This window comes from Leucopleurus acutus (genome assembly GCF_964270905.1).
Source record: "Leucopleurus acutus genome assembly, chromosome: X".
In the NCBI taxonomy this organism is placed as follows: domain Eukaryota; kingdom Metazoa; phylum Chordata; class Mammalia; order Artiodactyla; family Delphinidae; genus Leucopleurus; species Leucopleurus acutus.
In genome coordinates, this window is record NC_139148.1 from 30,172,695 (window position 1) to 30,183,832 (window position 11,138).

At 43.5% G+C, this 11,138-nt stretch overlaps 1 protein-coding gene across 1 annotated transcript in view; it reads right to left on the bottom strand.

The window, feature by feature from the left end:
- TMEM47 (transmembrane protein 47) overlaps window positions 1–7,030 on the bottom strand; it is a 29,225-nt gene extending 22,195 nt beyond the window's left edge. The window contains exon 1 of the mRNA XM_082864781.1: window positions 6,698–7,030. Within this exon, the coding sequence (XP_082720907.1) occupies window positions 6,698–6,923 (226 nt within the window). The 5' untranslated portion in view covers window positions 6,924–7,030. The remainder of the gene's footprint in view (window positions 1–6,697) is intronic.
- Between the last annotated feature and the right edge of the window lie 4,108 nt (window positions 7,031–11,138).

Below are 11,138 nucleotides of genomic sequence, written 5' to 3' on the forward strand. Positions count from 1 at the left end.
ATCTTTAAAAAAAAATAAAGTCAGAATGCAGTAATAAGTTGATCCAGTGAAATTTATATGCATATAATCAAGTTAAGAAACTTACATGGCTGGCTTCCACAGACTTTTGGAAGTGTTTTTCAACTTAAAATCAAGCAGTTGTTTTAAAGAACCCTATCATAGAGAAACTTAAAGAAAAAGAAGTTTTCATTGATTTTTAAGGACTAGCCACGGTAACAATGTAAAATTTGATGATAAAAAACATCTAAAACTTAATGGACTTGTCAACATAAATGAGTCTATTTGAAGACTCTTTAAATTCTATGGGAAATCAAATCTTGGATGATAAATAATCTTCTAAAAAGTAGACAGCTGTTTCACATGCAGTCCTTAACTTCTTCATCGAAAATTCCATACATGATAGTATTCAACAATCCTTCAAATACCAAGAGATAGTTATCTGCAATATTACTGGAAATTCTGAAAACCCACCCTGCAAAAATACTATGGCTAAGTACAATCTCTCTATTGAGTCTTTAATATCCTGTCTTGCCTTATTTTTCTTGTCTATGCAATAAATTTAATCGGGCAGGATTATTTTTTAAAATCTTTTCTACTCCAAATGTGCTGTGATTCTGTGACTCAACATATGGGCAATTATCAAGAGAAGAATCATGTTATTAAAATAATGAAAAAACAAGCAAACAAAAAACATCCCTGCAATTCTCATACCTTTCTAGCACTACAAAACTTGGCTCCTGTATGGAATTGTTACATTTTAGTGTTCATGTACAAACCATCTTGTCAGACTCATACAAAACCTTCTAAGAAAGGCTAAAATTTTATCATGAAACATGAAGTAGCAAATTAAGAGTTCAGATTCTTAATCAGTTTGATCCTTGATCATTTGAGACTATAATCCAAAAATGACCTAAGGTTGAATATATATAGAGAAAAACGTTCTCTATTTGTAGACAGGTTAAGTTTTTGAGGTCATTTGATTCCAAATCTAGAGTAATCCCATACAAGCGACTAATTATTAAAGCCATGTGTTGGTTGAGGGCAGTTTTTGCCCCAGCCAAATGTTATTTATACAATTGATTCAAAGTTCTTAAAGAAAGAAGCTACGTAGTTGTCTTGGTTCTTCAGAGGCAATAAAGAAAGAATGCAGATTTCTGGCTAGACTCGTGTCAGACTATACTTGCACATGTGGCCCAAGAGCATTTCCTATCCTACATGCTCTTCTACAATGTGACCTTGCTACTGCTCCATCAAGAAGTAGAGCCCAATTCTCCTCCCCTGGAATCTGGACTATACATATGGCTCCTCTGTGATTTCCCAGGCTGGTTTAGACAGAGACTGGTTCTCTTTGAACCCTTGCTCTCAGCAAAACTACTCATCCTGTAAGAAAAGAAGTCCAACTATGCTGAGACCATCATGCTAGAAAGGCCAGTCCCAGCTGAGTCCAGCCTCCCAGCCATTCCCAACAATAAGTCAAATTTGGAAGAAGATCCTGCAGTTCAGATGTTCTAGTTTCCAGCCATTCAAATCACCCTCAGCTCCAGCTCCAGACATCCTGGAGCAGAGACAAGCCATCCTCATTATGCCCTATCTGAATTCCTGACCCACAAAAGTCATGAGCATAAAAAAATAACTGTCATTTGACACCACTAACTTTGGGGTTGGTTTGTTTTCCAGCATTAATAACTGGAACACTCTTGGAGAAAACCTGTCCCTACCACTGATTGAGAACTTGGTAAACTTACAAAAATACCTGGTCTCCTCAATAATATATGGAGATAACATTAGCTAAACTGCAAGTTTATTCAACACTGGGAATAATAGAGATGTCTGGCCTGGAGTAGTACTGAATAAAAGGTAGCTATTAGACAATAAATTTGTGATCATGATTTACCAAGAGCACTGTTAAATGCTGGGAAGTACATATCAAAATTTAAATTTGAGACTAACAACACACTTCATCATTCAATGCAAAAAAAGTTTACCACTTAAGGAGGAAAAAGTCCTCAATTATTGAAAAAAATTATCACTTTGGGTTTGCTTCTCTGAATATATAAGGAAGAAATGCAACCCTAATGAGCAGGTATGTTTGCATATTTAATCTTCATGACAAATCATCTGATGACAGTAAGCTGTATGAGGTCATATGATTGGTAAGTGGTCAAGTTCAGGGCAGTTTGAATCCAAAGCCTCATATATTCTTCACAACACTACTCTGCCCTCCTAGAGGATTATGTTATAATTTATCAGAGTTCATAAAGAAGTTTACTGTGATATTTAGGTAATATAATCCAGGGACTTATTTTGGAGCACCTAAAATCCTTTTTACTAATATATCCAGTAGTACTTTGCGGTCTCACTAAGTGGGCTTAGTATTAAACAGAAACCTGAAAGTGATTCTTCAAATTTATTCCTGACAGCGGGCAAAATCTATTGCTTGAGATATGCTTTTGTTTGTTTTGGTTTTGTTTTGAAAGGTTTTATGAAAGGCCAGGCTTCTCACATATTCATCAAATCCCTTAGCTGACAAAGATTGATCTAAATGGCTCCCTGGAGATTACAATCATTCTACAAATGTGAACAAAAGAGGAATTATATCTGCCCACAGATTAAAATGTCCTTTGTAAAAATCAATCTGGGGAACTTCAGAGTCTTAGGAGACCTTAAAAGGAAATCATCATCAAGATCTTTAAATGTTATACTGGGTTTTCTCTGGATTATTAATCAAGAAAGTTTTGGTGCTAAGTGCTGCTCTTTGAATAATTTTCCACCAGTCTACGCTGTATAGGTTAAAAAAAATTCCATTTGTTCTACTTCTGTTCTTTCTTAGGAAACCAGAATAGAGTATAACTGTTGTGACCTCCAGGCTTGCTGAGCTATTTGTAAACATGCATCAATATCAACTCATTTCAAGCAACAAGCTGAACTTTCCCTGGAGTAAATCACATTGCAAAGTTTTCCAATGAAATTACGTTTCCCAATTAAGATATGGATTCAAAATATGCACAGATGATACACATCTGAACTCAGAATCACTGTATCTCAGATTTTCTAAGATTTGTAGGTGTTTAGGCAGTTCCGTTTATCTTAAACTACCACCCAAGAAAGGTTTTCTTATAATGCCTTTTAAAGTGGATTTTTATATCACAGTTTTTAAAAAATGAGCTACATACAAAGCACTCTTAAAAGAACCCCTTGTCAACTGAAAATAATAATATTCACCTGTTATTAGCCTACAGCACACTGCCATTTCAAAACTGCCAGTGACTCGTTACAAATGCAGCTATTTTTAGGATGGTGCGCTAATGTTAATATTCCTTGAAAAAGGAACCAACTATTTAATCAAGTATTTTGTGGATGGAAAGCTGGATAAATGCCACTTGTTATATCCCAAAATTACTCTCAGTAAATTGTGTTCATTTGGCCATCTGCACACCCTTACATTTTGCTTAGTCAGTAAATAACACAGGCGTCAAAAAAGCAATCTGATTTATATGAAATAGCTACGTATTTATAAATTTTAAAGAAGTATAAAATTACCCTAGAGGTTATACAGTACATTTGAAGTCAAGTTTAGGGTGTCAGCTTTCTATATACACTTGAGTAATCCTATTTGTACTAAGGATTCTCTTATAATTGCTATGGCTGTGAAACCCTGTAATTATATTCTAGGAAAAAAGTTATCAAAACTAAATGCGACTAAGCAAAAGTCTAAAACATTACTATAATTTAAAAATAATATTTAAGATGTATTAAAAGGCTGCCAAAATCATCCTTAGAAATTCTGTGGCCAGCAGCCATGTGAGTACTTCCTATTCTAAACTTCCTAACAAGCATACTTAATTAATTTATTTTTTTCCTGTTTCCACCGTGAATGACAGTCTATTAGCCATTTTCTCATTTGTCTTTTTGGGAAATTTACAGCTTAAGGATGAATGCCTGGATAGTCCCCCATACACTGAATTGGGACACCGGAGAAAAGCATTACAGTTGACTGACACCCGGATTACTGGTTCATACTAGAAGTGCTGACGCAACCTACAATACACCAGGACACAAAAGGAATGGTTCTGCTGCTTTTGCTTAAAACCATAAAACAGGTTATAAGCGGCAAACGATGCACATTTGGTACCAAAATTAAAATGCGGCTTTAAAAATAATGGCTGAGGGGAAAGTTTCCCTAGGAACTGGGCCTAAGTAGGACATATTGTCATCGGTAGAAACATTCCTGAAATTTCCCTTCTGTATTTACAAGCTTGCCTCTTCACGGCAGTTTCAATTCTAATTAAGACAAAGGTTTTTAATTAAGCCCTGAAGATGCTGGTAAAGGGCCTTCAGTAAAACTGTCCTTGGTGGTTCCTCCTGAGGTAATTCATTTCGAGACAAAGAAGTGGATCTCTTAAAATCTTCAGAGAAGACATTTCCCTCCCTGCTTTCTGCTATTCAACACAGCAAACAGACTGAGAAAAGCTGCCTGCCCTTTGGAACGGGCAAGGAAAACATTGCTCGTTTCACTTCAAGCTTCCCCCTTGTTTCAGAATACTGGTGCACAGAAGCTTCAAGTGCACCGAACACTGTAAGAAAATAGACTTTGTAAAGTGGGGAGATGAGCGATTTTCCAGATTTTGTTTCCTTTCCTCCTGCATCCTCCCCGTCCACCACCACCTTGGGGAGGAAAAATGAACTGCTACTACATAAAGAAAGTCAATAACTTGTTCCAGATAGCCTCCAACAAAACCATTTCCACCAGCCCAATTTGCTTCTGAAGTGTACTTTTTCTAGGAGGAAAACTATTTTATTTTCAGGAACGCAACAAGAAATAAATGCTGCAGTATGAGTTTCAGCAAGAGGGTAGAATAACGGGTTTAGAAGAAAAAATCAGAAGCTGTACCAGCCTCCGATTTTTACCTTGCAGAGTCCTATTACAACTATATTTGCATTAAGCTTGTGCTTAGAGAGGAAAAAAGCAAAGATAAATGGGTATGGAGGCAATGAAGGAAAGATTAGCAAACACTGCAGACGCGCCACAAACTCGAGCTGGCTTCTCCCATTCCCCACATTCTGGCCGAGAGAAAAGGATACGGGCCTGAAAAGAAAATGGGAGTTGAAGCTTGTTTCTCCTACCTATCTGAAAAGTCTTTATGCAAATCGGGGGGCTATTATTTCAGGAGACAGAGAGAAAGGGGCAAAAGATTCACGTTGCTAAGGAGACGTGCTGGAGCTGGCATTCCTACATAAATTTCCATTTCTATTGGAGAGGGGAAAGAAAGCATATTTTCTCCAAAGTTTATTTGGATCCCCTGGTTACTGAAGAAAGGCATTTTACCAATTTATTTTATCTTTAGTTGTAAACAACCAACCCTGAAAGAATTAAAAGACCTAAATGTTGACCTCCCGCTGCCAACCAGTCCCCTCCACAGTAAATTAAGCAACAAAGACGAAATCCTTCAATGGAAATTTTGAGGTAGTATCAAAGAAAAAGCCTTTTGTAAACAGACAAATTTATGGAAGAAACTAAACCAAGTGCACTAATTTCTTTTATAACAAGAAACCAAAGACAAAAGCAAATCTGATTTTTGTGGCTCTTTGTCCTATTTCAACTTGCCTGGAACTTGACACGTTTCCAGTAAGGCTTTATAAATAGTCCCAGAGAAGACAGGGAACTGTCACGAAGGAATTTAATGAGTTTCTCAGGGGTGCGCGTGTAAGTGTATAAAATCACAGCCTGGTCTTCTGCCTTTTATTCCCCTTTCTCTGCACTGACACCAGCAGCTCAAGAATCAAGATTAGCGAGGAATAGGGGTTTGCAGCAAGAAATCGGAAGTTGTCAGATTTCTGCTAAGGGCGTAACGTTGGGAGGGCAGGGGAAGGCAACCGGGGCTCAAGGAGAGAGTAAAGCGTTTGTAAAGGCCCTCCGTGACTACCTAATTCTCCGTCGTCCACCCCATCCCTTTGCTGTTTCCAGGGCTGGCTGAATAAGCCACAACTTTCCAGGCATCTGTGAGTACCTCATGCAGAAGAGCAAGAAAGATCTGGAGGACTGAAGAGGCATCTGGAGTGGGAAAGAAAGAAGAGCAACTCTCAACCAAGGACGGCGTCACCAAAAAAGGCAAGGAAATTAAAGCCTGTCCCTCTCCCAACTCTTCACATCGCTCAAAAATTTAAGGAACTAAAATCCAAACCGAAACTCACGGGAAAACCCAGGTAAAGTGGAGTAGAACAGACAGAAACGGGGGCACTCAGAGGTAAACTCAGGCACATTCCTCCTTGAGAGAGAAGTGGGGAAGGCAGACAGAACCCACAGCATCCTGGTGGGAGTTGGGGCGCTTTTGCTTGTGTCTTTTTTAACGCGGGTGTGGAAGGCGTTGCATTTTCAACACAGCCACATGGTTCTCGCCTTAAATGATAACAATTACCCAAAATAGCATACGTGTTACTCCAGAGCCCGAGGAATGGCCACGGGAGGAGAGGGCGTGGGACATTGTACTGGGTTTGGCGACCGGGATTGGGGAGAGGTGAGGGGTGGAGATCAGGGAGTTGGCTGGAGCCCGAGGATCCGCGAAGGGCCAGGATGGAGGGGGCGGACTAGGGTGGGGGACACACAAGGAGAGGCGGGTAGAGGCGGTAGCTGTCCAGGCAGCGGGGCGCGGGGAGGTCCGGGGCGGGAGGCAGGGGTCGCGGCGCGCCGGGCCCTCACCGCTGCTGAGTGTGGACTCGCAGTGCCAGATGTCCAAGCTGGCGGGTTTCCGGCAGGACTCCCACAGGGACAGGTAGTACTGGTGGTCGGCCGTGACCCAGGCCGGGCTCAGCACGGCCCCCAGGTCCAGACACAGTGCCAGGAAGATGCACACCAGCCCGACCAGCTTCAGCGGGGTCAGCACCGACACGCGCACCTCCTCCATGCCGCTGCCCGCCGAAGCCATGTCCCGGGCGCCGCAGCCGGCCCGCCCCGCCGGAGACTAGGATGCCAGGCGGGTCCGGAGAGCCGGGAGCCCGACCTCCCACGGAGGGAAGCAGCCGAGCCGCCGCGCGCGTGGACTCGCTCCCTCGGGGATCCGCGCGCTTTCCGCCGCGCCACGAAGGTGGATCTGAGGGGCGGCCGGCCGGGGACCGGGTCGTAGGTAGCCGCAGCGACGCCGTTCCCGCCGTGGACCTTCGCCGCCGGCCCCGCGCAGCGCTCTGCCCGCGCCCGCTCCGCCCCGGCACTGCCCCGCTCGCTCGCTCCGCCCCGGCCCCTCCCCGGCTGCGGGAGGCGGTGCCGAGCGGGGAGGGGCAGCGGTCAGCACCCGGGCCGACGTCAGGCTCCGGCTCCTGGCTCCAGGCTCCCGGCGCGAGAGGCTTGCGCCCGCCCCACCCCTGCCCGGTGCGCGCGGAATGGGTCCGCTCTCTCTCTGCCCACCGTGCGCTGTGCGCGCGCATTCAGTCCTCTACCCTAGTGTGCTGCGGCCACATAGCCCCATGCGAGCCCTCCGCCCCAGAACCGCTGCGCGGGGCAATTCCTCGAAGCTGCCCGGCCCCCGGCCCCGCCCCTGGCCGCGCTCGCTCCGGGGTCGCCTGGCTTCCCGCCCCCACCCCCTCCCGTCACGTGGATTTCCTTTTCTTAGCGAGCTGGGGTGGGTCCTTTTCTAGAAGGCGTCAGCTGTAGATTCCTAGGTTTCTTGGGCTGTGGCCAATGGAGCAAAGAGAGGTTCTCTCTCAGCGATGTAACACACCCCCTCCCGCCCCGCCAATTTCTTATCCCCGGGGGATTTGGAAGAAGGTGGAGAAAAGTGACAAAAGGCATTTTGTTCTCTTTTCAAACTCAGGATGGACCCAGTCTTGGACGCGATCTGTTACCCCCCCCCCGCCCCCTCCCGCCAGTTTTCCCTATTTCCTAACTTTCCCCGCCGGCCTACTGCGGCTTCTATTCTCTGGGCTCTCCTCCTTTCGCGCCCCCTAGGAAGGGCGGCGTGAAACGAAAGAACGCAGGAGCTAAAATGGGAATGAGAGCTCCCACCAAATGTGATGTAAACCGTACTTGCTTCCCCGCTGCTGTGTTCTTTGTACGTTATTTAAAACCTTTATTCATTCGGCTTTACATTATGCCAAGTGGGATCTGAATCCCTCCATTGCATTAACCTTTTCCTGTGCCCCGAAGACCTAGCCCAGGGCCTGGCATAGGAAAAGTGGCATATCTTTAAGTAATGAATCTACGCATATTTACTGTGTGCTTGGGGCTAAGGATTCAGCCCAGTTCGACCTTGTCTCTGTTTTTAAGGAGACGCTCTATTTTTTTCCCCCTGTACATGAGGAATAAACTCCCATTGAAACTGAATTTGCAATTTGTAACTGACTATAGTTCAGCCTGTGATTGGTAGGTTATCTGTCTCCTGTATCTCTGACTACTTGCCCTTTTTCCTATAAAAGAAACAACTTATTGATAGTTCATTGGGGGTAGGGGTGTTCCCAGATCTTTCACTGTCTGAAAAAGTTGGGAAGAAACCCAAAAATAGTGGTTAAGATCTGAAGAATGGAAGAAATGCCTTCTCTCTTTTAATGAAACACCATCCTCAACGCTGCGGGAGTTCATACTTTTTGCGGACAACAGTTTCTTTTCTTCTAATCACCTTTCCATAGGGCTGACTACATTTTGACCGAAGCAACATTTTGAATGCAAGAAACTGTTGAGTTAGTGTCAAATGACGAGAATAAGAACCAACTCAATGTGAAATAAAAACCCATTGTTTTCTTACATTTGTTCCCCTACCTCTCCATCGTGATATTTACCGCACTTAACAAAGAATGCTAGAGCACTCTGAGCTCCGGAACCTCTAACTTCCAACAGGATTCTTGGCCTCCCAACCTTCCAAGGAGAAAGAAGCTTACATGCTTATCCTTGAAAACAGTTCCTAATGGAACACTGCAAAGTTATAAACCAGGACGATTAATAGGGAGGACCAGGCTTGGAATATCTTTCTTTTACCTGGATATATGTTCGTGGATTTATAAGGTACATTTGAAAATAATTTTTAAGAATATTTCTTGACTATGCCCTCAAAGTTATCTTTTTGTTCTCCAAGTTCTATCACTTGCCCTTTAATAAGTTCCAGTCCCAGTCTGCCAGTATTTTCTTTATCTTCGTTCCATCTAGTTTGGGCTTCCTTCCTCCTCCGGCCCCACCCTCCCCTTGCTTCGTTTTTCCGGCTTGTACTAAACTGCTTACTTGAACAACTCCATCCTTCATTGTACCACCTATAAAATTGTCTCTGTACTGTCTCAAAAATTAGAAAAATAAGGCATTTTTAACAACAAAAAAGCCAAATTCTCCTAAAATACTCCATTCCTCTTTTAATATGTCTAGAATTTGCACAGCATAATACAGATCACCAATCCTTAATCCTCATTTTAAAAATACAAAAAGCTCTCAAGACAGAAGGGTTTTTTTTTTTTTCTTTTCATAAGTTTGTAGCAAACTCATTTGGTAAAAACAAACAAATAAAAAAAACAAAAAACAATTACAAACTGATGTGAGGCTATGTATGGTTTTGGTTTATCCCACTTAGTGTGAATAAATATGGAGCCACAAACCCTGTTGGTTGTTGTCTAATTTACAACATATGAACCATAGCATCATTCAACAATCTGAAAAAGTTCCTCAATACAGCTGGCCCCAGAGGTTTCATATAAGGGATAGTGGACCTGCATTTACTCTAAAAAGGGAAATGGTGGAGCAGAGATTCATAGTTAACACTGAATGAAAACCTACCAAAAAACAAAAAAGGTATCTGGCTGGAAGTAGGATGGGAGGTGACAGCTAAGGGGTGTGTGTGTGTGTGTGCGTGTGTGTGTGTGCGTGTGTGTGTGTGCGTGTGTGTGTGTGTAGGAGGGGAGTAGAAACAAGAATTGAAAAAGACCCATATCTGAGGGACTTCCCTGGTGGTCCAGTGGTTAAGACTCCGCACCTGAATGCAAGGGGCCCAGGTTGGTTCCCTGGTCAGGGAACTAGATTCCGCATGCCTCAACGAAGATCCCACACACAGCAATGAAGATCCTGCATGCCACAACTAAGACCAGCACAGCCAAATAAATTAAAAAAAAAAAAGACCCATAACTGAGAAATGATATGGGCCTACATTGAACTGTGAAGAAAGAGTCCCTTGCTTAGGCGAATTTACTAGAGATCTCTTAGAAGTGATGACTTTTTGGCCCTTCATTATGGTGCCACACAAAGGCCAGACACCCCCTCTTTCACCTGAACCTAGCCTGGGCACCATATCACCATGGTCACCCCTCTCCCTAGATCTCAGGGAGGCAAAGGCTAAGGGCCCAAATTCTATCCCATGGTATAGGAGCTCCATGAGAATTGGAGTCATAGAACTCTGACGTGGAACTCTGCCTGAGTTGTATAGCCAGGGAAAGGCAGGAAGGAGTCATTCCCAGACTCTGAAGTAAAGGAAGAGATCCGCCTCAGGCTTGCATCAGGCAGGCCAGAAAAACAGGGCAGCAATGTAAGAGGTGAAGTCAGATGGAAGAGATTGAGAAGTTCATTCAGAAAAGTAGGGAAGTGTCATGGTGGGAGGTAGAGGATATGGAAGAGATGGGGGGGGGGGGTGAGGAGGGAGCACGTTCCAGACTTTGAATGTGTCTTGAGAGAATAAAGAGGAGTAAATGTCACATTGTCTGCTCACAGCCTGTCAGCAAGGGCACCATCTCTACATTTGCTTAGCAGTTGAAAGGTACAACTACTAAGGTTCAGTCCTTTGGGATCACTCAGAAGGGATGTAATCAGTTAGGAAGGGAGAAATGATGTACTGTTTTCAGGAATGATCCCAGAAAACCTCATACACTCTTCAAGTCACCAAACTTGTCACTGTCACAGCCGCCTCTGGTCAATGTCAATCCTGTGCCCCTTCTTTAGGTAGGCAGTGGGGAGGTGTCATCCAGTTTTTCTGAATCCAGGTCACCATGCATATAAAGTAAGCTTTATCCATCAGGGACAGGGCAATTTGGCTCTGCAATTTTAAGTCATGCTTCTCTTTCCAGCTGCTGGAAAGGTCTTCCTAGAGCAGGCACTAGTTTGCTATAGAGAGGAAGAAATAGAATGGAGGAGAAAATTATGAAGCAACCGTTAAAAGATTAGAAATATCCACCAGCTGTTT